Raw genomic sequence first — 26,695 nt, 5'->3', positions numbered from 1 at the left:
AAAGGATCAAAACTCCAATTTTTAAAAAAAATTAAAAATAAACATTAATACATTTTTGTCGTCATATTTTACTTTTTATGTGTCTACTATTCTGAGACAGAAAGACTAAAGGTTTCAACAGTTGAAGGCAGAGAAAAATAAGGCGAATAGACTCACTGCAATCACAGTGAAAGGATTAAAGAGGAGCTGGTAGTCTGATTAGGAAAGAAACGCTAAGGGAATTATATGAAAAGCAAAAAAGGACACAAAATTTTGAGGTTCCTGTACAGAAAAATAAGTATAAGAGGGATAGCATATTCTAAAAAACCAGAGCACAAAATAAATAAATAAGAAAAACGAGAGCACAGAATACAGGTGACTGTAAGCAGGCTGGCAGCCCGCAGCGCGCCCAGAGCAGACACACTTTGCACAGGGCCCCATGATACGGCAATATTGCAATGAATCGGTACCGGCCACAAAGTCAGACCTTTCAGCAGGAATGAGAAAGGATCTAAGTCAGTGATTTAAAGCAAGGAATGCTTGCTCAGGTTCTTCATCACCTAAGATGCATTCATGAAGGGACTGCTTCATGAACAAAGACTACATAGATTAGTAAAAGTAAACTGCCCGGCCTGACCTGTGGTGGCGCAGTACATAAAGCGTTGCCTGAAATGCTGAGGTCGCCGGTTCGAACCCTGGGCTTACCAGTCAGGGCTCGTACAGGAAGGAGCTAGGGCCTCCCCTCTGCCAGGCGCTGTTAGGCTGCCAGGGCACGGGGCTCAGGTTTGAATCTTTGTGCCCAGGGGAGGGAGCACACAGACGGACTTCTCCCTTCCTAGCCCCTGCCCTGGTGGGGCAGGCACAACCCCAGAGCACTTCCTAGCAGAGATCCACTTTGCTCCCTGCGGCCCTGCCTTGCCCTCCTGGCCAAGCCCGGCAGCCCCTCAGGCCCCAGAGGTGGGGCTACTACGAGTTAATATTCCCACTTCTTTCTCTCTCTCTCCTCTCTCTAAAAAATTATTACATAAGTTTTGTAGTTTTTTTTAAAAAATAAAAACTGGCCCTGGCCAGTTGGCTCAATGGTAGAGCATTCACCCGGTGTGTGGATGTCCTGGATTTGATTCCTGGTCAGGGCACACAGGAGAAGCAACCATTTGCTTCTCCACTCCTCCCCCTCCCCCTTTTCTTTCTCTTCTCCTCCTGCAGTCGTGGCTTGTTGGTTTGAGCACAATGACCCTGGGCGCTAAGAATTGGCTCCATGAAGCCTCCACCTCAGGTGTGAAAAACAGCTCCATTGTGAACATGGCCCCAGATGGGCAGAGCATCGGCCCCAGATGGGGTTGCCCGGTGGATCCTGGTGGTCAAGGTGCTCATGGGAGTCTGTCTATCTCCTCTCCTCTTGTTTGGAAAAGGAAAAGAAAACAAACAAACAAAGAAAGCAAAAAATGCCTTGGTTTAGGGTCTGGTGATGACAATATTTCGAGTCCAAAATTTCACCTGGGCTTTCATTAAGGAACAATGATAACTTTTACATCCTTGTGCCTCATCAGCATTACAGGAGGCAATCCAAAACATATCTGGAAGTCATGTGCACTCACCTAACGACGCAGAGGAGACTGCCAGTGGCATCCTGGCCTGATACCCGCTCAGTCCCTGCCTGGGCTGGACACTCCGTGTCCAGCAGTGCTTCAAGCTCACTGGAGTCACACAGGGACGTGCCCACTGGGTCAGACACCTGGCGAGTGCTCTCAGGCGTGGGAGCACAAGGCACCTCAGCTCCTCTCGGGGTGGAAGCTGCAGAGCCCTCCTGGGCCTGGACCCTGGATTCCCAGTCTCGGGTTAACTGCTCCCAGGGGTAGCGGAAAGGTGCCAGACTGCCCAGCTTCACATAGTTGGGCCGTTTTGCCGGAGGGCGTCTAATGTAAACCAAAGAGAGACAATGTTGAATAATTTCGGATTGAACAATTAAAATAATTGTGGTCATTGTATCATATCTCTATTTTAGAAAACAAACATACAGAAAGAAGTTCTCTAAGAAATATAATAAAGAATACCAGGCTCTACTGGCCAAGCTGTGGCTTCCTTCGGTTTTTATTTTCATAGATAATGCATCCACAAAGTAGCCCCGTGTGGCCACTGCACAACTCCAGGGAGTGTCCTTCCCAGAGGACTGAAAGTAAAGGTGTCCCCAGAGTTGTGCAATGATGTCTATGCACATTTACAGGGTTCTCAGTTCAAAAAGAACAAAAGGTGTGATGATGAATTTTTTCACTGTAATGCTGGTGGCCGAGGCAGGCAGGTTCACACTGAATTCAGGCAGATGGTGGAGGAACTGCGGAGGAGCCGGACAGCATCGGGTCATTACCCATTTATTGGAGGCTCGCAGAGACAGGTGAGCGAATAAACAAAGGGAAACTGCTTTTCGCAGTGGAGGGCAAGGGATCGGGAAAATTGCCCCTCATGGTGGCGGCCGAGGGAATCAGGGAACCACACCTTACAGTGGCCAGAGAGCCATCTGGGGAATCACCACCAAGGAAAAGCACCCACAGCTTTTCATAGAGACACACACATGGTGCTCCCACGTGCTCAGGCACTAATCGTGTAAAGTGCTTGCCACGGGGAAACCAGCGAGGAAGCCTAAGAGCTGTCTTCCCCACACTCACTCTTGACCTCTAGTGATGACCCAGCTGCCCTCCACAAGGACAGTATCATCATCCGTTTCTCCTGTAGCCTCTGGAGACATTTTATGCATGCAGAAGCATTTTTACATAATGGTGGCACACCAGATACAGTCCTTTTGCCTAACTTTTCTTACTGAACAAAGTATCTTGATCACTCATATCAGTACATTAAGAGATCCCTGTTCTGCTGTAACAGGCTGCCTGTCTCCTGCTTGTGAGACAGTCCTCACTGCAGCACAGTTTGTTGTCAAGCTGTGGCTTCTACGAGCAGTGCTGCAATGTATGACCCTGAACTCGCTGCACAAGCACCACTGTATCCACGGGGTAAATTCCTGAAGTGGAGGGGCTAAGGCAGAGTATTAGTAGCACTGGTTATTTTGACAGATATTCCCAAGTTGTCCTCTGCAAGGTGATACCAATTGCCCTTTCGGCGATGTCTGAGGGAGAGCTGAGCAATACCACGAGCTGGTGAGAACCAGGTCTGCTGTGGCCCGTACTGACCCCGGGACGCAGGGAGCAGCCTGGCTGCTGGCCAGCCGGGCTGGGGACTTTCGGGGAGTCCCAGACTGTGTCCTCACACGATGGTCTCTCCTGGGACAGGCCCGACACTCCTCCCCATCTACTGCTCACTATGTGCTGTGCCCTAGGACCCAGGCACGTTCCGACATCCCGAGAGGGCAGCTGGTGAAAACCACGCTCAGCATCCTTGTCTCACTCAGAGACCTTCACCGCACTGAAGAATATCCACCTTCACTACTTGCAAATGTGGGGAAAACAGCGTGGTCACAGATCGTGCAAAGTGCTTGCAGCCTGGAAACCAGCTGAGGCGCACGTAGGAGTCTGTCTCACTAGCTCCCCTACACACACACACACACACACACACACACACACACACACACATGCACGCATGTAGGAGTCTGTCTCACTAGCTCCCTACACACACACACACACACACACACACACACACACACACGCATGTAGGAGTCTGTCTCACTAGCTCCCCTACACACACACACCCCCCACATCAAGTCCTAACCGTGTGCATCTTTTTTTAATCTAAACCAGAACCTTTACTTAGAGGATTCTGCCGAAGATCTGTGCATTGCCCTACAGCTCCTCTCCCTCTCGCGGGCCTGGGCCTCGGCCTGGGCAGGTGTCCTGCTGCCCTCAGGCCAGTCTTCTCCTTCCTCTTCCAGGACCCCAGCTCCCCGGAAGCACATGCCATCAGATAAAACCACTGGCTCTCCCCTTCCAGCCAGGTCCTCTAGCACCTCCTGGCCACACCGCCTTCCCCTGCATCACGACTCCTGGCATTCTCAGTGGCTTCAGTGCCTGTAGACACCATCCCCCTAACCCTGGCCTCCCGGAAACGTGGGTCCCCATTTCACATCTTTCACTTCATCACATCCCAACCACACACCCCTGGTCACACCTTCACTCCGGTCACTGCGAATCCTGGCTCCACCGTAAAATCTCAACTTGAAGTACCTTTCACTTGGAGAGACGCCCCATTTCCCAGCCCACTTACCTGTCCTCTGCTACATGTCCCCAACCTCGGGACCCTCCTCTCCGTTTCCTCTACCACGTCCTCACTGCACACGGCCGTCCTCACATCTCTCTCCTACTAAGCTCAGATTCCAGGTTCCCATGAGTCCCTCCCTCAATTATACCCTCAACTCCCCCATCTGAAAGCCTATCTTGGTAACTGCCAACCTTCACCCCATGCCAGCTGGGGAAGAACACACAATAGTCCTGAACAGTCTTACTATCATATAAACACCAAACTCAAGTGGACTCACATGTCTTACAAATCTCTTACATTTCTCCACTCAATTCTATACTCTACTCTCCCAGAAAACTGTTCACAGGGACCCCCTCTCCTCAAATCTCTGACTGCCTCTCCCCTCTTCTTATTTATAGCTTATAACCTCACCTCATCACCTCACCAGAGTCTAACCTATCTCCATATGTGCTCACATTTCAGAGTAAGTCTCCAGCCTATGAAAATGAGAGAACTAAGCCTGGACCTATGGAATGCCCTACTTTGAAATGCATCAAAAATAGGGTGGATTGTTGGGTAGACTGAGGGATGAACAGCAAAATACTGTGCCCTGGATGCCACTTGTACCTCCACTCTAAGACCTTGCTCATACAATTTTAGCCTCCCTCTCCTCTCCTGGGTCCCTCCCACCAGCCAGAAAACATCCACTGCCATCAAGAATATAAGCCCATTGCACAGTAAAAGAAAAACCATCAATAAAATGAAAAGGGGCCCTGGCCGGTTGGCTCAGCGGTAGAGCGTCGGCCTGGCGTGCGGGGGACCCGGGTTTGATTACCGGCCAGGGCACATAGCAGAAGCGCCCATTTGCTTCTCCACCTCCCACCCCCTCCTTCCTCTCTGTCTCTCTCTTCCCCTCCCGCAGCCAAGGCTCCACTGGAGCAAAGATGGCGCTGGGGATGGCTCCTTGGCCTCTGCCCCAGGCGCTAGAGTGGCTCTGGTCGTGGCAAAGCAACACCCCAGAGGGGCAGAGCGTCGCCCCCTGGTGGGCAGAGCATCGCCCCTGGTGGGCGTGCCGGGTGGATCCCGGTCGGGCGCATGCGGGAGTCTGTCTGTCTCTCCTCATTTCCAGCTTCAGAAAAATACAAAAAAAATTTAAAAAAATAAAAATAAATAAATAAATAAATAAAATGAAAAGGTATATCATTTGCAAATGATATACCCACTAAGGGGTTAATATCTAAAATATATAAAGAATTCATACAACTCAACATCAATGAAATAAACACTACAATTAAAAAATTGGCAGAGGACCTAAATAGACACTTCTCCAAAGAAAACAAACAGATGGCCAATAGACACATGAAAAGATGCATCACATCACTAACCATCAGAGACATGCAAATCAAAATCACCAGATATCACTTTGTACCTACAAGAGTGGCTATTATCACAATGACAACAAACAACAAGTGCTGGTGAGGATGTGGAGAAAACGGAACCCTCCTGCACTCTTGGCGGGATTACAAACTGGTGCAGCCACCAACTGCTGCACCAACTGCTGGTGGCAAAGAGTATGGAGATTCCTTGAAAATTAAAACCAGAACCACCTTTATGACCCAGCAATTCCACTTCTGGATCTACCTGAAGGAAACAAAAACACTGATTCAAAAGAATAAAGGCTCCCCTATGTTCACTGCAGCATTACTTACAATAGTCAAGTTATGCAAACAACCCAAGTGTCCATCAGTAGGAGAGTGAATAAAGAAGATGTAGTATACACAATGGAATATTACTCGGCCATAAAAAATGAAATCTCAGCATTTGCGGCAACATGGATGAACCTAAAAGGTATTATTATACTAAATGAAACAAGTCATAGAAGGACAAGAGTTCACTTATATGTGGAATCTAAAAACAAGTAAACAAAACAGAACAGAAACAGACTCACAGATACAGAGAACAAACTGATGGTTGACAGAGGAAAGGGGGAAGAGGGCAGGGGAAAAAAGATGAAGGGAAATAAGAGACGCGAACTTCCATTTATAAAGTAAGTCATGGGATATAATGTACAGCACAGGGAACACAGTCACTAATATGGTAATAACTCTATACGGTGACCAGTGGTTACTAGACTTGCTGCGGTGATCACTTTGTTAGGTATATAAATGTTGTACACCTGAAACTGATATTGTCAGTTAATATTTTAATTAAAAATATATAAAAGCTCAATGAGGACAGGAACAGACTTTGCCTGCCTCCTCCTGCAGTAGCCCCAAGTGCTTAGAAAGGTGTTGGACACACACAGGCTCTAAATGGGTATGTGCTAAATGAGTGAATAAATCAGACAAATATGTAAAGATGCATACGAATGTTTCTTCACAGAAGCAAAAAAACAGAAGTTACTAAAGAGCCACTGGTAAATTGTAGTACATCCATACTGGAGTCCTAAGCAGCCATTCAGTTATATTTTGAGCAAGAGTTGGCTAATTCTGACTTCTGGGCAAAACCTGGCCCATGGTCTGCTGAGAGAATAAATTTTACGTTTTTTAAATGACTGAAAATAAATGAATAATACTTTATGACACATGAAGTTTATATAAAATTCAAATTTGAGTGTCCATAAAGGGCCATGCTCATCTTGGGCTCAAGCCAGTGACCTTGGGCTTCAAGCCAGCGACCATGAGGTCATGTCTATGATCCCACGCTCAAGCCAGTGACCCTGCGCTCAAGCTGGTGAGCCCGTGCGCAAGCTGGCAATGTAGGGGGTTTGCAACCTGGGTCCTCTGCGTCCCAGTCTGAAGTTCTATCCACTGCGCCACCTTCTGGTCAGGCTCATTTATGTATTTTCTATGGTTGCTTCTGTACCACAATGGCAGAGCTGAGCAGGCACCAAGAAAGTCAAAGGGCCCACAAAGCCAAAAATACTTAGTATCCAGAACTTTACAGAAAGAGTTCACTAATACTTGGTTTAGAGTCATACTTAGTGATTTGGGAAAACTATCCACTATATAGCATTAATTGAAAAAGGCATGTTTCAAAATAGTTTACATACTATTCTTTTTAAAAGAAAATTAGTGCCCTGGCTAATATACCTCAGTTGGTTAGAGCAGTTTTTCAACCAGCACTGGTCTGCTAGAAATTTTGTGCCAGTTCATGAAAGAATTAACCACCCTAATGTTGTATGAAGATTACAGACCCTATGATTACACACTCCATAATATTCACAGAACATCAGGGTAGTTAACTCTTTCATGGACTGGTACCAAATTTCTGGAGAACTGGCTCTGGTCCATGGATCAGCAGTTAAAAACCACTGCGTTAGAGCATGTTCCTGATACATCAGGGTTGCAGGTTCGATCCCCAGTCGGGGCACATATAAGAATACATAAATGAATGAAACAATAAATTGATGTTTCTCTCTCTCTCTTCCCTGTCTTCTAAAATCAATTCATAAATAAAAATTATAAAAAACTTTTATCTATGAAAAGTTTGTATGCATAAAGAAGTCTCAAGAGTAAAAAATAAGTATTATTATCAATTATTACTTAACAAATACACAGAAGACCCTCAGCTACATATTATAGGAGACCCAAGGAAAAATAATGCATGATCACTGTTCTCAAAGAGCTCATAAGCTAGCAATCCAGGAATATACCCTGTTTATTGACTCAAAATCATTCATTCATCACCCATAAATCAACAGTTTGACAGCCCAGCACTGCCCATCTCTATGGTTGCAGCAGCGAACAGGAGAGCACCATCATGGAGCTCGGTCAAGGAACTACACCAGGGGTCGGGAACCTACGGCTCACAAGCCAGATGTGGCTTTTTCGATGACTGCATCTGGCTTGCAGACAAATCTTTAATAAAAAAATATAATAACATTAAAAATATAAAACATTCTCATGTATTACAATCCATTCATTTCCTAACACTCATGTTCATGGTTGCGGGTGGCTGGAGCCAATCACAGCTGTCCTCTGGGACAACACCAAATTTTTTATTGGATAATGCGTAATGTACACGGGTCATTGTGAGGTCAGGAAGTATACTTCCCTCCTTTTAATCAAGTAGTCAGCTAGCTAATTGCAGAAACCCTTTTTTCTTTTTTTTTTTTTTGTATTTTTCTGAAGCTGGAAACGGGGAGAGACAGTCAGACAGACTCCCGCATGCGCCCGACCGGGATCCACCCAGCACGCCCACCAGGGGCGACGCTCTGCCCACCAGGGGGCGATGCTCTGCCTCTCTGGGGCGTCGCTCTGCCACGACCAGAGCCACTCTAGCGCCTGGGGCAGAGGCCAAGGAGCCATCCCCAGCGCCCGGGCCATCTTTGCTCCAATGGAGCCTTAGCTGCAGGAGGGGAAGAGAGAGACAGAGAGGAAGGAGGGGGGGTGGAGAAGCAAATGGGTGCTTCTCCTATGTGCCCTGGCCGGGAATCGAACCCGGGTCCCCCACACGCCAGGCCAATGCTCTACCGCTGAGCCAACCGGCCAGGGCCCAGAAACCCTTTTGACAAAGAAGATGACTAAAAGAAAAAAAGATGAGGAGTATCATACTTTTCAGCAGGAATGGACAGAGGAATTCGCCTTTGTAGAGAGAGCAGGTTCTATAGTGTATCTAATATGCACCGATAAAATTGCATCGATGAAACAGTCAAATATAAAGTGGCACTTCCACACATCATATTACATTTGCATAGAAATATCCAGTGGGGACAGCAGGAAGAAAGCATGTCAAGAGCTACTGTGCAGAGTGCAAGCTAGTCAGCAGCAACTTCGTGATTGGACCAAACAAGGTGACTGGAATTCGGCTAGCTTTGCTGGTGCTTTAGCAATTGTGAGAAATGGAAAGCCATTCACAGATGGGGAGTATGCCAAAACATTCATACTTGATGTTGCCAATGAACTTTTTGACGACTTTTCAGATAAAGACAAGATAATCAAATGAATAAAAGACATGCCTCTGTCGGCAAGAACTGTTCACGATCGTACCATCATGATGGCAAATCAAATTGAGGCAACACAAGTGAAGGACATAAATGCAGCACCATTCTTTTCTCTCACTTTGGATGAGTCAACAGACATAAGCCATTTATCTCAGTTCAGCGTGATTGCAAGGTATACTGTCGGTGACATGCTACATGAGGAAAGTCTTGCTGTTTTGCCTATGAAAGAGACACAAGAGGGGAGGATTTATTCAAGTCTTTCACTGAGTTAGCTAAAGAAAAAAAATCTACTGATGGATAAACTTATTTCGGTACGTACTGATGGTGCTCCATGCATGGTGGGGAAAAACAGAGGATTCGTAGCGCTTCTTCGTGAACATGAAAAGAGACCCATTCTAAATTTTCACTGCATCCTACATCAGGAGGCGCTTTGTGCTCAGATGTGTGGTGAGCAGCTTGGTGAGGTGATGTCGCTGGTCATTCGGGTGGTCAACTTTACTGTTGCCCGAGCTTTAAATGATCGCCAGTTTAAAACACTGCTGGATGAAGTTGGGAATAATTATCCTGGTCTGCTTCTGCACAGCAATGTGCATTGGTTGTCAAGAGGGAAGGTGCTCAGCCGTTTCATGCCTTGTCTGAGCGAAATCTAGACTTTTCTTGAAATGAAAAACGTCAAGCATCCTGAGTTAGCTAACACTGAGTGGCTCCTGAAGTTCTACTATCTCATGGACATGACTGAACATCTGAACCAGCTCAGTGTGAAAATGCAAGGCATTGGAAATACGGTCTTATCCCTTCAACAAGCAGTGTTTGCATTTGAAAACAAGCTGGAACCCTTCATTGCTGACATTGAAACAGGTCATTTACTACACTTTGAAAAACTGGGAGAGTTTAAAGATGCATGCACAGCAAGTAACCCTGCTCAACATCTTGATCTCCAGCAGCTAGCGGGCTTCACATCTAATCTCCTGCAGTCATTCAAAGCACACTTTGGAGAATTTCATGAGCACACTCGTCTCTCATCCACACAAGTGTGCAGTGGACAGCACCGACCTGAGTTACATCCCTGGTGTCTCCGTCAGAGATTTTCAGCTAAAAGCTGCTGACCTGAAGGCCTCAGACATGTGGATGAATAAGTTCAAGTCACTGAATGAAGATTTGGAAAGCCTTGCATGACAGCAAGCAGAGTTGGCGAGCAAACACAAGTGGGGAGAAATGAAAAAACTTCAACCCGTGGACCAGCTGATTGTCAAAACTCGGAACGCACTTCCCATCACATACCACACACTGCTGAGTATTGCTGTACCGACAATGTTTGGCTCTACGTATGCATGTGAGCAGTCTTTCTCACATCTAAAGAACGTTAAGACCAACCTACGATCACGTTTAACGGATGGAAGTCTCAATGCCTGCATGAAGCTTAACCTCACCACATATCAACCAGTCTACAAAGCCATCAGCAAAACCATGCAGCACCAGAAGTCACATTAATGGTAAGAAGTACTTTATTCATCATTGGTTAGCAATAGCATAACAACGTTATTAAAAAGAATTCAGAGACTTATTGTACTTTAAAAGTGTTGGCCTTACATAAAATGCACACATTTACTTGTATTTAGTGTTAAACATATTGTATGGCTCTCACAGAATTACATTTTAAAATATGTGGCGTTCATGGCTCTCTCAGCCAAAAAGGTTCCCGACCCCTGAACTACACTATTCAATTACTCACTCATTCATCAGTCAACAAGTTACAGTTATTAGGCCCACTGTGCACCAGGCACAGGCTTGATACTGCAGGTGCCACACCAAGAATGAGTTTCTCGGCTTCTGGGAACCTACAATTTTTTAGGATATACAGGTTTCCAATGTTAGAACGTACCTCATAGTATAAAGGAAATAAGCCTCTCATTGTCCACTCCCCCAATGAAAACAGAAAATATGTCTACAGTGAAAACAGAAAAGATGTCTAGATAGATAGATTCTAAAATATAAAGGCAGTGCTTATCTCTCTGAATGAAAGAAATACACCAGTTTATCAAGTATTTTTATATATCTCCATATAAAATCTCATAAATATGTATTATATCCGTAACCAGTTACAAAGAAACCTCAATTTCCATTTTGAGGGGGAGGGATAGTAAGTGGGAAACTATTCATAAGAACCTTAAACTCACGCCCATAATTTAGGTAGACACCATTATCAATGTAAGCAAATGACCAAGGGAGGGCTTGTAACCTGGATGGGCCCATGAGAGCCAGATAAAAGAAAATCTCCTGCCCTGGCTGGCTGGTTCAGTGACAGAGCATCGTCCCGGTGTGTGGAAGTCCCAGGTTCGATTCCCGGCCAGGGCACACAGGAGAAACATCCATCTGCTTCTCCACCCTTCCCCCTAACCTTTCTCTCTGTCTCTCTTCCTCTCCTGCAGCCAAGGCTCCATTGGAACGAAGTTGGCCCGGGCGCTGATGGCTCCATGACCTCTACCTCAGGTGCTAGAATGGCTCCGTTTGCAATGGAGCAGTGCCCCAGAGGGGCAGAGCATCGCCCCCTGGTGGGCATGCCGGGTGGATCCTGGTTGGGCACATGAAGTAGTCTGTCTCTCTGCCTCCCCGCTGCTCACTTCAGAAAAAAAAAATTTTTTTTTAAAAAGAAAGAAAATCTCCTGACTTAATTATGTCTCAGTAATGCCAAACTCAGGGGAAAGTGTTTGAAAATGCCACATTATATTAAGAGTTACTGAAGCTATTCCAAACATTATTGACCAATGTGAGTAGGCACTTCCCTCCTAAGGCATTTATCAAACTTCCTCTTAAGACATTATTAAAGAGATGCCAGTTTCTTACCTTTTATACTTTTCAAGAAGCATTTTGGCTTGTTCTTCAGCACACAGAATCCCAGCAGGGCAGTCTGGGAAATCACCTGGGATGTAAGGTGACCTTTTATACTGAGAATGCACTATAGCCTCTTTTAAGCCTCCCACCCGTGCACCTCGGTAGATCTGAAAGAAATGTCAAAGATCCTGTCAATATCCAACTTAAAGTAAAAACTTAATTATTAGTATGGGGTAAATGAGAAACGACCTAAATGCCCAACAAAAAGAGAATGAATAAATAAACGGTGGGAACACCTTATAAAGAGCTACCATACAAAAGTAAAAATGAATGAAATAGAGCTTCATCAATCAATGTGGAAAAACCTCAGTGTTGAGTAAATATAATGCAAGTTTCAAAAGCATATACACAGTGAGGTATATAATGTTTAAAAACGTGTCAAATAGCCTGACCAGGCGGTGGCGCAGTGGATAGAGGGTCAGACTGGGATGCAGAGGACCCAGGTTCGAGACCCTGAGGTCGCCAGCTTGAGCGCGGGCTCATCTGGTTTGAGCAAAAGCCCACCGGCTTGAACCCAAGCAAGGGGTTACTCGGTCTGCTGAAGGCCCGCGGTCAAGGCACATATGAGACAGCAATCAATGAACAACTAAGGTGTTGCAACGCGTAATGAAAAACTAATGATTGATGCTTCTCATCTCTCTCCGTTCCTGTCTGTCCCTGTCTATCCCTCTCTCTGACTCACTCTCTGTCTCTGTAAAAAAAAAACAAAAACAAACAACATGTCAAATACAATTACTTTATTTTGAGATACAAGCATACGTTAAAGAGGTATAAAAACATGCATGGTAGTGATAAGCACCAGAAACGGAACAGTGATTCTTTCAGCAGGGGGAGGGAAACGGAATTGGAGCAGGATACAGAGCGCTTCCATGAATATGTTTTTTCCTACGCTGAATGGCAGGTGAAGGGTATACAAGGGTTCAGTAGATAATCTATACTTTTTTGTATGCTTGAAACATTTCATAATTTAAAAATTAGAAGTATTTAAAAATATTCTTACTCCTAAATGATTATCCCTTGCATAGGCATAATCAAATTCCCTGCATAGACAGAATAGTCTTACATGTCTTTTATACTCTCTAGCTTAAAGTAATGAATTAACTAACCAGAAATAAAGTACACACATTAGATTTTTTTTTTATTTTTCCAAAGTTAGAAGCGGGAAAACAGCCACACAGACTCCCACACGCACCCAACCAGAATCCACCCAGCATGCCCACCAGGGGGCAATGCTCTGCCCATCTGGGGAGTTGCTCCATTGAAGGTCAGAACCATTCTAGTACCTGAGGCAGAGGCCAGGGAGCCATTCTTAGTGCCCGGGCCAACTTTGCTCCAATGGAGCCTTGGCTGCAGGAGGAGAAGAGAGAGAGAGAGAGGAAGGAGGGGGGGGAGGGGTGGAGAAGCAGATGGGCGCTTCTCCTGTGTGCCCTGGTCGGGAATTGAACCTGGGACTTCCACATACCGGATCGACGCTCTACCAACTGAGCCAGCCGGCCAGGGCCCACACATTAGATTTTAATTTTAAAAAATTTTAATCCTAGCGTCGGCCTGGCGTGCGGGGGACCCGGGTTCGATTCCCGGCCAGGGCACATAGGAGAAGCGCCCATTTGCTTCTCCACCCCCCACCCCCCCCTCCTTCCTCTCTGTCTCTCTCTTCCCCTCCCGCAGCCAAGGCTCCATTGGAGCAAAGATGGCCTGGGCGCTGGGGATGGCTCCTTGGCCTCTGCCCCAGGCGCTAGAGTGGTTCTGGTCGCGGCAGAGCGACGCCCCCCCCCCCCCCCCCCCCGGAGGGGCAGAGCATCGCCCCCTGGTGGGCAGAGCGTCGCCCCTGGTGGGCGTGCCGGGTGGATCCCGGTCGGGCGCATGCGGGAGTCTGTCTGACTGTCTCTCCCCGTTTCCAGCTTCAGAAAAATACCAAAAAAAAAAAAATTAAAAAAAAAAATTTTAATCCTTATAATCTATTTATTTATTTGAAAAAGAAGAGAGAGAGAAAGAAGGGGGTTGGGGGAGAAGGAATGGGAAGCATCAACTCATAGTAGCTGCTTCTCACATGTGCCTGGACCAAGCAAGCCTGGAGTGAACTGGTGACCTCGGATTTCCAGGTCAACACTTTATCCACTGCGTCACCACATGTCAAGCTTAATAAATTTTAGACAGTCAACAGGCGTATACAATCAAGCACTTAAACAAAAAGATATTTTATACATCTATAAAAATTAGAAAATTATAAAAACTTCCTTTAAACTGTAACAAATTCCCTCAAGTAAAATGTCAATATTTTATTGCCACTACTATTCAAAAGTCAGGCCACTCTTAAAACCTCAAAAATTGACAATATGTCAGCATGACTAATTAATAAAACCCTGGCTCCAGGGACTTTATGAAGTATCTTGTATCAGGACTATATAGTACAGAGGGCAGAAAAATAGAACTCAATTTCTAAGTTTTGTATCAAGTCTGGAAAGTTTTCAACACTTGGTATTTATTAGGAATGTATTTTAAATGTTGCTACTCTTAGAATCAATAACTTACGAATGGAATCCAGAAAGCCATGGCCCAGCCCTTCGGGAGCAGGACATCCCAGCCACTTCCCCAGCCTCGTCGGTCATCACCAGTCACTTTTCCAGGCTGCTGAATCAAAAGCAGAGGTATCTTGGACTCACGGGGACCTAAAACAAGCTGCGACCCAGGTACCAGCAATTCACTTCTCTTCCGGTTTAAATCCTAAAGTGGAAGAAAATAATTCAAGACAAACAACCCGTCTTCTGGGAGATTCTACAGGGCCTCTCCCTATAAGCAGTTTTAGGAAGTTAAACGCTCTTTTAAAAAGCAAGAAAAAAGTGTTCTCCATAAATAAATGTGAGCCATTTTAAGTACAAGGTATTCCCTCCTATGACAATTAGTGCTTTGGCAGAAAATGCCAAACTATCTTAAATTGGGTGAGAATATACTTGGTGATTCAAAGTTATAAAATACATATAAAATACACATTCATTTCACTAATTTCTTTATCAGGATTAACCTTATATTTTGATACTGTGTCCCTACATTTATTGTGGTTCATAATTTGTAATGAAGCAAAAAAGGTACAATTAACCACTACTCCAAGAGGGGCAAGTGGAAAAATACTCTAGCTCGTGAGAAAATTTCTCATCCAGTCTTAAGGACTTAAAATAGAAGATACTATAAATTATTTGTTAAGCAGATTGTGGCGAGTAGAAAACATTCTTACAGACTCTTCTTGGTCAATTGAGAAAACTATCCAAGGGGCTGTCTCTACACTTCAGTCCACGTGCTCCTCTCAGATGCCCTTCAAGCTGTGACCAAGTCCTGACGCTCCTTTTCCACTCTCCACTGCCACCAACATGCCGGCAATTTCAAAAATTTATCTCTGTAAGCCAGACTTTTCCTCCTTTCTCCTGGGAAGCCCCGAGGCCCGTCAAAATCAATTTATCCAAGATTAAACCCATCTTTCCCACTGCATTCGCTCTCCTGTATCCCCATCTTGGCTGAATGATGCCACCATGCTCACAGTTCAATCCCTCAGTCAATCAGTCATTAATCCATTCAAACATTTACTGTTCTTCATTCAACTACGCACTGGCGCCTATTCTGTACTCAACTCTTTCTAGAACTTGGGGATACAACTGTGACAAGTCAGAACTGGCTCTGGCTCTCTTTTAGCTGAGCTCCGAACCCCAAACTAGACCGTTAGGTGCTAATCTACAAGTCTCCTCCTTTCTCACCACCCGTCTTCCAACCAACCACCGAGTCTGGTCCATTTCACCCTCCAGGAGTATGTACTAAATCCCAGCCGCTGCACTCCAGCCACGCTACCACCATCCCGGCACCCGTCATGTCCTACACATTATGAACTATTTCCAAGGCCTCAAACACAAGTCCTCTCCCCAGCTCCTCCACCCAAATCCCCACCCCTAGTCTCAGGCACCCCCGACCGAGTTCCTGGAGAGAACTGTGACACTGTCACGGCCCAGCTTAACTCCTCCGGGGGCCCTCCATCTTCAGTCCAGACCGTTAACGTGTCCCAAGGTCTTTCATGCTCTGGTCCCTACTTGTCTCTTCAGTTTCATCTCCTCATCGTTGACTCTAGCTATTAATCTACTTGAAGATTCCTGAACATATCACCCCACTTTTGGCCTAGACCCTTGCACACGCTCACTTCCAGCAATCCTTTCTCTACTGCAGCCTTGGCCCCTGGCCTCTAAAAGCCTGGTTAATTCTAACTACCCACCTAATAGTCAAATACCAATTCCTCCACCCAGGAAGCTTTCCCTAATTGCTAGTCTGGGCCGAGTATCCCTTCTTTGGGCTTCTTTTGTACCCGGTACTTCTTTGACCGTATCCTCATAGTCTTCTACCCCATCTAATACACACAATACCTGGTCCTAGAAGGAACACAGTCATTATGAAATTAAAGACAGAAGAACAAACAAATTAATAATAAAGATCACTTCATGAAAAAAACAATAAAAGAAAAACCTGTAGATTATCATTTCAAGAAAACATCTTTGTGTTAAATTTTCTAGAGATTATGGTTTTCTAAGAACAGAAAAAACCACCATACTATGTATCATAAGTTAGAGAACAGAAAATTGTTTGAAAATAAAAGTCTATGGGATTCTATCAAGTATGATGTAACTTTTATGTTCTCTCAAGTGATGAATTTCAACCTGTCTTCATGACTTTCCCCATAATCCTTACACCATTAGTTACCTGATCCGAGATTTTATTCTCTGTGACACTCTTACAGATAGCTTGGTTCCAAATAAAGCTATGCGCACACTCCACAGGCACACCCTCCAGAAGCAGCTGTCTAACCTTCTCATTATCTAAGAGGGAAAAGAAATAGCCTTCAAATCACATCCTTTAGATCAATGAAGTCAATCTGCAAGTGTGGTCAGTTGACCTTTTGTTACAAGAAAATATTTTATAGGCACTTACCTCTCTAGAAAAATATACTTGAATAGAAATTAAGTTATTTTTACAGTTGGTTTCACAATTTGTGAAACAGCAAAGGCTCCTAAACTTATTTTTTGAATATTTATTATTGGCGTACAAGATGCATATGCCACATAAAAGTCGCTTTAAATAACTGCCTAATTCCATAGTTAAGATGATCACAGTCTAGGACCCACCGCAGAGGCAATGACAACACGCAGTGACGGCAGCAGCCCTGCGTCACCTGACTATGGGCTCAGGGTAACCCTGCGTCACCTGACTATCGGCTCAGGGCTCTCTCTGCTGCTCCCGGCCCAGGTGGTGAGACGACACTACCCTTTCCTCAACCCTATTAGTTCAGCTCTCATGACCCTTTTTTGTTGAACTATCTAGTCTTTTCTATAAAACAGGTTTTTCTACTCCTTTAAAATGAGCATATTTTCTGTGAAATAAATTATTTTATTCCTTTATGTAAGCCACACCATGCCAAACAGTATTCTAATGGGAGAAGAGAGGGATCTTCTCCAAGTATAAACATGTATGTTGACAGTAAAGACTTCCTGCATGCAGTCATTTAATCACAAGGGGGTTAAAAACATTCCAAATCTACTTTTACTTGCACTGAAAAATTGAAAGACAAAAGTCAGACAATTCAGGAATTTTAAATATGATCCTAAAATGTCAACATAGAAATGTCACTCAAAGGAACATACCTGCCTGGGTCTGATGGCTGGAAAAAAATAAGTTGGCAGCGACTGGGCCATAATGTGACAGATTTCAGGGGAGAACAAAGTTAGAGAAAATTAAATTGATGGACAGCTCTGAATGAAAGTTCCTTAGAAGCAGCAACTGCTCCTCCCACAGGGATAACAACCAGCAGTGTCTCAAGTAACGGCGCTCCGTGCTGTGAGTTCACACACCTGACCGGGAGCAAACAAGACATTTCATCCAGCCCGTGTCCACCCGGAACTTCCCTGGGGAGCACTGCCACTGGGCTGAGTGACAGAACTGGGAGTTTACTCCAGCTGCTGAGGACAGAAGAGATGGCTGACACTTCGGGTGTAAAGGCACAAGAAAGCATAACTCCACTTCAAAAATGCTAAAAAATAATAAATAAACAGATAAAACAAAGTAGATGCTCTGTCTGAACAATGGAATACCACTCAGAAAAAGAATCAGTTATCTGTGCTGTGACAACGAGCAGTCTCCCGCCACCGCCCCAGGCTGCAGGAACACCCGGGCCAGGGCCCTCGGCCTGAAATCTCTGCCTTACCCGGAACAGAGAAGGCAAACTCCCACTTCACGCGGCAGTGCTTTTTCTCAAGGGCAAGGAAGAAATAAACTGACTCAGAAATTAAAAAAAAAAAAAAGAACAGAAAGAGAAAAGAAATATACTATCAAGCCATGGAAAGACATGGAGGAAACTTAAATGCCTATCATATCACTGAGTGAAAGAAGCCAATGTGAAAAGCTACATTGTGTATGATTCCAACTACATGACCTCCAGAAGAGGCAAAAAACTACCGAGACAGTGAAAGGCTCAGGGGTTGGGGAGGGAGAAAGGGATGAAAATGTGGACACAGCAGACAGAGCAGTGCAACTGTTCTGTACAACACTGTCATGGAAGCGTTACATGGCACACGTCAATACACACGTGTTCAAAACTGCTGACTATATAACGCCAAGGATGAACCCTAACGTAAAGGATGGACTCTGGGCGACAATGACACGTGCTGCAGGTTCAGGATGACACATGCTGCAGGTTCAGGCGTTGTAACAAATGTATCACGCGGCTCAGGACACTGACGGGGGAGGCTGTGCGTGTGAGCGGGCGGGGACATACAGCACTCCACTCTCCACTCCATTCTACTCTGACCCTAAAGCTGTTCTAACATACAGACTTTATTTAAAATCAAGTATGTCTGAAGGCGAAGGGGAAGGCCCTTTAGGTCAGTGGTCTTCACTAGCAAGATTGAAAAAGGACATTTTACCTGCTAAGTCAGCACGCACCTCAGTGTACCCAGAACGACCGTGAATTCTGAATGCCCCACTAATTCTCTCCCCAAGACTGTTACAAAGCACATTCCTTCACACCGAGGCAAGAGCCTTCTCCTTGACTACATGACGCTGGAATTAGGACTTTAAAAAGGAAAGCAATAGCCTGTTTTCTCCTTTCTTAAATATATTTGAAGATGACCAAATTTTAAATTAAGACTTTCTGAATAAGTTTTACTTAGAGAAGCAAAGGAAACTATAAAAAAAAGGTTTTCTTGTTTGGAAATGAAATAAACCAAAATTACAGCCTTCAAATACACTCTTTTAAATTAAATATGCAGAGACAAGGACTACTTTAAAGGGACTTTACCTAAAGCTCTTAGGGGTTTTTTTCTCCCAAAAGCAAAAACAGAGAAGTCATGGCAAATGACTGATGACTGGACACTTCTGAAAGTCAGCTGCAGCTCAGCGCTCTAGACATGCCTGTAAAAGCTGTCAAAACTAAAGCGATGATCTCTCATCTGCCATTCTAAAGGCAACCTGACTCTTCCTGTGTTTTGGGTACATACCCCAAAGAGAGTGTAAAGAGAAAGGTTAAAACAAGCCCATGAGCACAATATAAGTTCAAAATTTTCTGAAACAAATTCAGCTCTGGAAGACAGACTAGTTAAAGTAACATGTGAAGCGAAGTAGCAGATGCTAAAAAGAGCAAATACTAAAATAGGAGAACAGAGTAGAAATTACTTTAAAATCTCATCCAGAAAACCGGTTACTTACAAAGTGAAATTGTGTAATGAGGTTCAAAGTTTTACAAAAACACATATTTAAATACAAGAAACAATCAAATAAACTTTTCAAAGCCTCTGAGAATATGCATCATCACTTCAGGTTCTTGTCCGTGGGGCGGGGGCTCCATGAATTATCTCTGTACCCTTCTCTCAATTTTGCTGTGAGGCTAAAACTGCTCTTAAAAATAATAATAATAATAATAATAATAATAATAATAATAGTAAAGTGAACAGGGAAGGGCCAGAGACCAGAGGTTAGGAGGTTACTACATAGACTTGAGCAAGGAGACTCACTAACATACACTGAGGGCTAATCATGTGTCAAGTATGTGGTATGTGTTACCTCATTTAATCTTCACAATGATCCTATATTAGTCGGGACAAGTTAGATTATGCTGTGGCAAGAAGCAATGGCCAGAAAAAAGAAAGAAAACTGTTTCCTTCTCTGTACTTTTACTACTGGAGCCAGAGTTAAGACTCCCTCAGAAAATATTTTTAATTTAAAAGCAAATAGGTTTATATGCCACTAACAGCCACAGAAAGAAGTCACACAGCACCCTATTAACCCGTTACAGGCTTAGCCTCGGGCCTGTTAGACTACAGGACAAATAAATAACCAAGACAGCAGAAATAATAACAGCATACACTGAGTAAGAGTCAGAAGATGTACAGCTTCCACCCTTACACATCAAGACAGCCTAGTAACACTGTTAAGATGTTTCTCAGCCCACAAAATGGACCAACTGAAGCTGAGTCCTAATTTTTATTTTTCATTATTATTAATATTTTTGTTTAAAGATTTTATTATTCACTGATTTGAGAGAGAGAGGAGAGGAGAGGAGAGGAGAGAGAGAGAGAGAGAGAGAGAGAGAGAGAGAGAGAAGGGTGGAAGGAGGAACAGGAAGTGTCACTCATAGTAGCTTCTTGTATGTGTCTTGACCAAGCAAGCCTGGCGGAGTTTCGAACCAGCAACCTCAGCATTCCAGGTTGACGTTTTAGCCACTATGCTACCGCAGCTGAAGCTATAGAGTCCTGATTTGTAATGTGTGATTTTGATTTAATATGTAGCCCGAACACTCTATCCAGTTTCTTCACAGCATGCTTGTAAAGTCTTATCCCTTTCTCTTACTGGTCACTAACCCCCTGAGGCAGCCGGAAACAACGCCAGGTCTTGACAAAGGGCCCCAGGTATGGGTTTCTGTTAAGCTAAAGATAACATAATGGCCAAAGTTAAGTTTTAATTCCTGAGCCCTAAAGCAGGACATCCTGGCCACATCCTCAAAGAAACTAGACTGAAGGTACACAAGCTGACCTCAAGACCTAAAATAATGACTGACTGCCCTTACCTCACTTGTAACCAACCAGCAAGACCCACAACCCCAACTCCTTACTTATGAGGACTCGTGATTTTTTTTTATTTTTTTTTTTACAGAGACAGTGAGAGTCAGAGAGAGGGATAGACAGGGACAGACAGACAGGAACGGAGAGAGATGAGAAGCATCAATTATCAGTTTTTCGTTGTGACACCTTAGTCATTCATTGATGGCTTTCTCATATGTGCCTTGACCAGGGGCCTTCAGCAGACCAAGTAACCCCTTGCTCGAGCCAGCGACCTTGGGTCCAAGCTGGTGAGCTTTGCTCAAACCAGATGAGCCCACACTCAAGCTGGCTACCTCGGGGTCTCGAACCTGGGTTTTCCGCATTCCAGTCTGATGCTCTATCCACTGCGCCACCGACTAGCCAGGCAGGACTCGTGATTTTTGCTCTATAAAACCTTGTCTGTAAACCATAAAGGGATTCGGCTTCTCCAGCACAAGCTACCTACAGGTTCTCCATCGTGTGGCGCTACACCAGAACCACCACTTGCTTTCACTGCACCTGGTGTCAGTGTAACTGGCTACCTGCAGCGCAGGTGGACAAACTCTGCTTGGTTACACTGCTCTCAATACTTCTCAAGTGCCACAGCAAGTAATGCTCCAGCACCAGCTGGGTGTCCTATAATTTAACTCAATTCTGACACTATCTACCTGGAGCTCTCAGATCCCAAAGACTAAGGGCTCAGGTCCAGACAGCTCCCACTTCAGACACCAACTGGCTAGAAAGTTGTCCGACCCAACCCCCTGTACCCGTGTTCAGCAGTTTGCTAGAACAGCTCCCAGAACTCAAGAAATCAGTTTACTTACTACAATAAATAGTAATAAAAGCACACAACCCTGGAAGAGCCAGGTGGAAGAGCTGCACGGGGCCAAGTGTGGGGGAGGGAGTGTGGGGCTCCCCGCCCGCCACCCTCCTAGTGCCTCCATGTGCTCAGCTCTCTGAACCATATACGTTAAGGGTTTTATGGAGGCTTCACCACGTAGGTATGATTAATTATTGGCCACTGGTGATTAAACACAATCTCTCACCCCCTCTCCTCTAGGAAGGAGGGGGTTAAAAGGTCCAACCATCTTAATCACTTGGCTGGTTCCCCTGGCAACCAGACCACCCTCTTTAGGGGTTTTCCAAAAGTCATTCATTAACAGAAACTCAAGTGTAGTTGAAAGAGGCTTGTTATGAATAACAAAAGATGCTCCTTTAGCCCTTTAAGGCTGTTATCACTTAGGAAATTACAAGGAAGGAACAGTTGGAAAAAGACCAAAATACGTATTTCTTAAAATTTAACAATGTGATATTCATGTACCCTCTCTTTTCATAGCTAATTCCCAGTACACATGATAGTTTGTTACTCAAATCAGGTAAATCCTTCTTTTTTAAGGTTTTACCTGGTTTAAGTGGCACCAGAATTGGTCTGTTTTGAGTTGAAACAGGCAGAGAATGACTTCTGTATAGACAGACAGACTAGCAGGTTGGAGAATGAGGTTTCAGATCACTGTGACAGAGAGCTTCTTTCATTAGCTGGCCCCACTCAGCGTATATTTCTAACTTTAGTTTTTAAGTACCTTCCTAGATGATATGTTACATGTGTTAATAACGTTGGTATAATACAATCTCCTTAAGAAGTCTATTTCTTTGCCTGACCAGGTGGTGGCGCAGTGCATAGAGTGTCGGATTGGGATGCAAGGACCCAGGTTCAAGACCCCGAGGTCGCCAGCTTGAGCGTGGGCTCATCTGGCTTGAGCAAAGCTCACCAGCTTTGACTCAAGGTCGCTGGCTTGAGCAAGGGGTTACTTGGTCTGCTGAAGGTCTGCAGTCAAGGCACATATGAGAAAGCAATCAATGAACAACTAAGGTGTCGCAACGAAAAACTTATGATTGATGCTTCTCATCTCTCTCCGTTCCTGTCTGTCTGTCCCTATCTATCCTTCTCTCTGACTCTCTCTCTGACCCTGTAAAAAAAATAAAATATAAAAATTTAAAAATAAAAAAGTCTATTTTAATGTAGCTCACATGCCAATCTATTTCTTCAAAGAGATTACTTAAAAATTTAATAAAATTTCATAATGACTAACATGATAAGCTTTTATAATAGAAATTAAGTCATGATTTTTGAAGACTTTAATTTATCCTGAACTGATTCATATTAAGACAAATGCCTTAGAAAAAATGAAAAAACAAACAAAAACAAAAGTGGTAAAAGCCTTAGAAAGGATTTAGTATAAAACTGCCTCATTCCAAAAAAGAATTTGAGGCAGCAAGAGAAACTAAGCAGAATTAAACTATAGCTTTAAGGCAGTGGTCCCCAACCCCCGGGCCGTGGACCAGTACTGGTCCGCAGAGAAAGAATAAATAACTTACATTATTTCCATTTTATTTATATTTAAGTCTGAACAACATTTTATTTTTAAAAAATGACCAGATTCCCTCTGTTACATCCGTCTAAGACTCACTCTTGACATTTGTCTCGGTCACGTGATACATTTATCCGTCCCACCCTAAAAGCCGGTCCGTGAAAATATTTTCTGACATTAAACTGGTCTGTGGCCCCAAAAAGGTTAGGGACCACTGCTTTAAGGCAATTATGGTAGTCAGTGTTTAATGGCATAGTAGATGCTGCAATTTTTATGGCTGCACCAGACCACATTGCTATTAGAAAAGAGGCAACAACTCACTTACTGAAGTCTTAGATTCTATAATTAACTTACCTAGACATCTTCAAACTCCTCTCATTCAACCCATCTTTTGTGGCTAGAATAATTTTGCTGACCCCTAGTAAGCTATCTAACTACACATGGAGGTTAAAAAATATTCTAGTCGTTATGACACACACCTGTATTTTTTCTCCAAAAATTCACAAATTGTAACAATTCACCCAAATAACTGTATTTAAATGACAGTAAATTCAATAAGATGTTATCACAACTGCTGCAAATCCCAGATTAGATTAAAATTTTAGCCAATCCTCCCATCCTCCTATGCCACTCCAGCCAAACAACTCCCTCAGGCCACGCTGAGTCTAAACCAAGACATCTCACCCTTCAGCACCTGGGATGGCCTTGCCAGGATTCGAACCTGGATCATCTGTATGGTCAGACAGAGGCTTCCAATGAGCACAAGACCAGCTGCAGGTGCACATCCCTTCCTCACGTTAAAATTCTAAAATGCCAGGCATTTTCAGAGAACCCACTTGGCAGAAAGACAGTTTTTACTAGGTACTGGAAATAAAATGAACATCAGGACCAGGCTACACGTTTCACAGCTAAAAGACCCTCCCACACACACCATCTCCTTTGGTCGTAATTGCCCTGAAAGCAGCCAGGTGGATGAAGATCACCCTCATTTTCTAGACATGAACTGCTGAGGTGTCACAAACAGAATTCTTCCCATGGGACTAACCTGCTCAAAACAGTAAGAAAAATCAGGGCGTTTCAAGAACTTTACCTTGGCATTTTTCTGGATTGGGCAAAACGCTGGATCTCTTTTGAGGCAAATTTATTCGAGGATCCCCAACTGTCAGGCCCAGAATAGTACCTGCTGGAACTTCTGCTGGTGACGTTATTCCTTTAACAACAAACAGAAAAAACCCCAAGCTTAAAAACAGTCAGTCACAATGTATATATATTTGCTTGGTTTTCAAATTCTTCTAATGAAACGTTCATCTTGGGCTATGTATTTAAAAACATGTATCCCCCCCCCCCATTTTTTTTTACCACTGACACTTTTAAAGAATAAACTAACAGTCATAAAGAGCAAAGTTTCTTACAAAAAAACACTAATATTACAGATTATCTTACAACATAAACTTGTACGTTTCTATCACTGATAACTATAGTAGCCTTACACACAAAAGCACTCATGTCCAGTAAAGAAGATTTCAGCTTAGTACCTGATAGGTGCCTTTATCTGTAACATCAGAATGCCAGTTATTTAGAATACCAACATCTTGTTTATTTGTTATTGTCATAACCAAACTCAAATAGTGGTCAAACTGCATCCCTCTCTCGTTTACTTTCTTGCTCTATTATAACAGTTACAAGTTACAAGCACCACTGCACACTAGGTAGTCCAATTGCAAAATGCTCTTTTCACCTACTTCCCACAGCTCCCTCCCTCCCCAGTGCAACCCAGTATCCCCTCTGCATACCTCCCAACAATTCAAAAATGGCGTTTTGTCTGTGGTGAAGGGAAACGCTATCAGGACTCTTACAGGCTTCACTCCACCAGTGGTGAGGTGTCTTCTCTGCGTCCACTTCCTCCTGAGAAATAACAACTCCTGTTTACCAGACAAATAATGAACCAGACAGGGGTTTTCTTATGGTTGTGACACTGCCCCCTCCCCACTCTTTTCTGTAGTGGGAATGAATGTTTTTACAGTAGAACCAGAAAAATTGTTTTTAACACAGTAATTAACACCAGACTAACTATTCTTCTAATTAGAAGCAATAATGGAGTACTACATTTCTGTCAAGATTCCGTATACTAAGAAAAACCCCTCAGTTTTCAGACTCAGCTACATTACACTGGGGTCCTGGTGCCAAGATCCCCTTGCTCCTTGCCAACTTCATCACCACCAACTGAAGCAATAAAAATCCTTACCAAAAAACCCCCACAAACCAATACCTTCTGAAGAAGTCTTCAGTGAAAGGATATATTACGACTATAGTATTCCTAGAAATTTCACATAAGATACCCAAGTATTTTACTTATTATTTTCCTGACAGAACTAAGAGTTGAGCAGTATTTTGTGGTAGATGCAACCAAACATGAGGAGAGCAAGGACTACAGGCCAGGCACAGAGGTCACCGGAAAGCTCCAGGTGCCTCGCAATGGGCAACACTGGAAAAACAAGGACCTCACTCCCAGAGTGACCTTTCCTCCCTTAGCTGGTCGTGCAGTTTCAACCCTGACCTTTCCCATCACTGGTCGTGCAGTTCGTACCCTCCTCTGACATGTCGCTAGACATGTGGTTTTGGACCCCCTTAGAGCAGGAACAAGGGGCAGGAGAACAGCCTCATACGGCCCCCATACAAGCCCTTGCAAGACCACTCCCTTAAGCATCAAGCCCAGGAGATAATAGCTGGGCCCCAGCTGTGTTTCAGCTCCAGGCCCAGAAAAGCAGCAAAAGCAGATGAAGAGAAGCCATGGCTAAAGTCAGGACCTGCTGCATTGACTAATGACAACCTGGCACTGACCCACCACACCTAGAGAGCTGATGAATATTCTAATTCTATTGATATCCTCCCCTGGGACCTCCCCTAAGCTCTCAGCCCTTAAAAGACCTCAGGGGCCTGCCTGGCCAGGTGGTGGCGCAGTGAATAGAGCATTGGACTGGGATGCGGAAGGACCCAGGTTCGAGACCCCGAGGTTGCCAGCTTGAGTGCGGGCTCATCTGACTTGAGCTAAAAAAAAAAGCTCACCAGCTTGGACCCAAGGTCGCTGGCTCGAGCAAGGGGTTACTCGGTCTGCTGAAGGCCCGCGGTCAAGGCACATATGAGAAAGCAATCGATGAACAACTAAGGAGTCCCAACGAAAAACTGATGATTGATGCTTCTCATCTCTCTCCGTTCCTGTCTGTCTG

The 26,695-nt window shown here is 44.3% G+C and overlaps 1 protein-coding gene across 2 annotated transcripts in view; it reads right to left on the bottom strand.

Moving 5' to 3' along the window:
- The window catches only part of POP1 (POP1 homolog, ribonuclease P/MRP subunit), a 48,793-nt gene that overhangs the window by 2,155 nt on the left and 19,943 nt on the right, over positions 1 to 26,695 (bottom strand). Inside the window, exons 10-15 of one of the 2 annotated variants that reach the window (XM_066379199.1) lie at positions 25,262 to 25,373; positions 24,559 to 24,678; positions 16,733 to 16,848; positions 14,531 to 14,722; positions 11,951 to 12,105; positions 1,578 to 1,895 (exon numbers count right to left, since the gene is read on the bottom strand). In XM_066379199.1, the coding sequence (XP_066235296.1) occupies positions 1,578 to 1,895; positions 11,951 to 12,105; positions 14,531 to 14,722; positions 16,733 to 16,848; positions 24,559 to 24,678; positions 25,262 to 25,373 (1,013 nt within the window). The remainder of the gene's footprint in view (positions 1 to 1,577; positions 1,896 to 11,950; positions 12,106 to 14,530; positions 14,723 to 16,732; positions 16,849 to 24,558; positions 24,679 to 25,261; positions 25,374 to 26,695) is intronic. The other variant, XM_066379200.1, reaches the window with a different exon arrangement.

Source organism: Saccopteryx leptura, chromosome 3, assembly GCF_036850995.1.
Source record: "Saccopteryx leptura isolate mSacLep1 chromosome 3, mSacLep1_pri_phased_curated, whole genome shotgun sequence".
Lineage (NCBI taxonomy): Eukaryota > Metazoa > Chordata > Mammalia > Chiroptera > Emballonuridae > Saccopteryx > Saccopteryx leptura.
The sequence above is the reverse complement of the archived record's forward strand: the minus strand, read 5'-3'. Positions and strand labels throughout refer to the sequence as shown.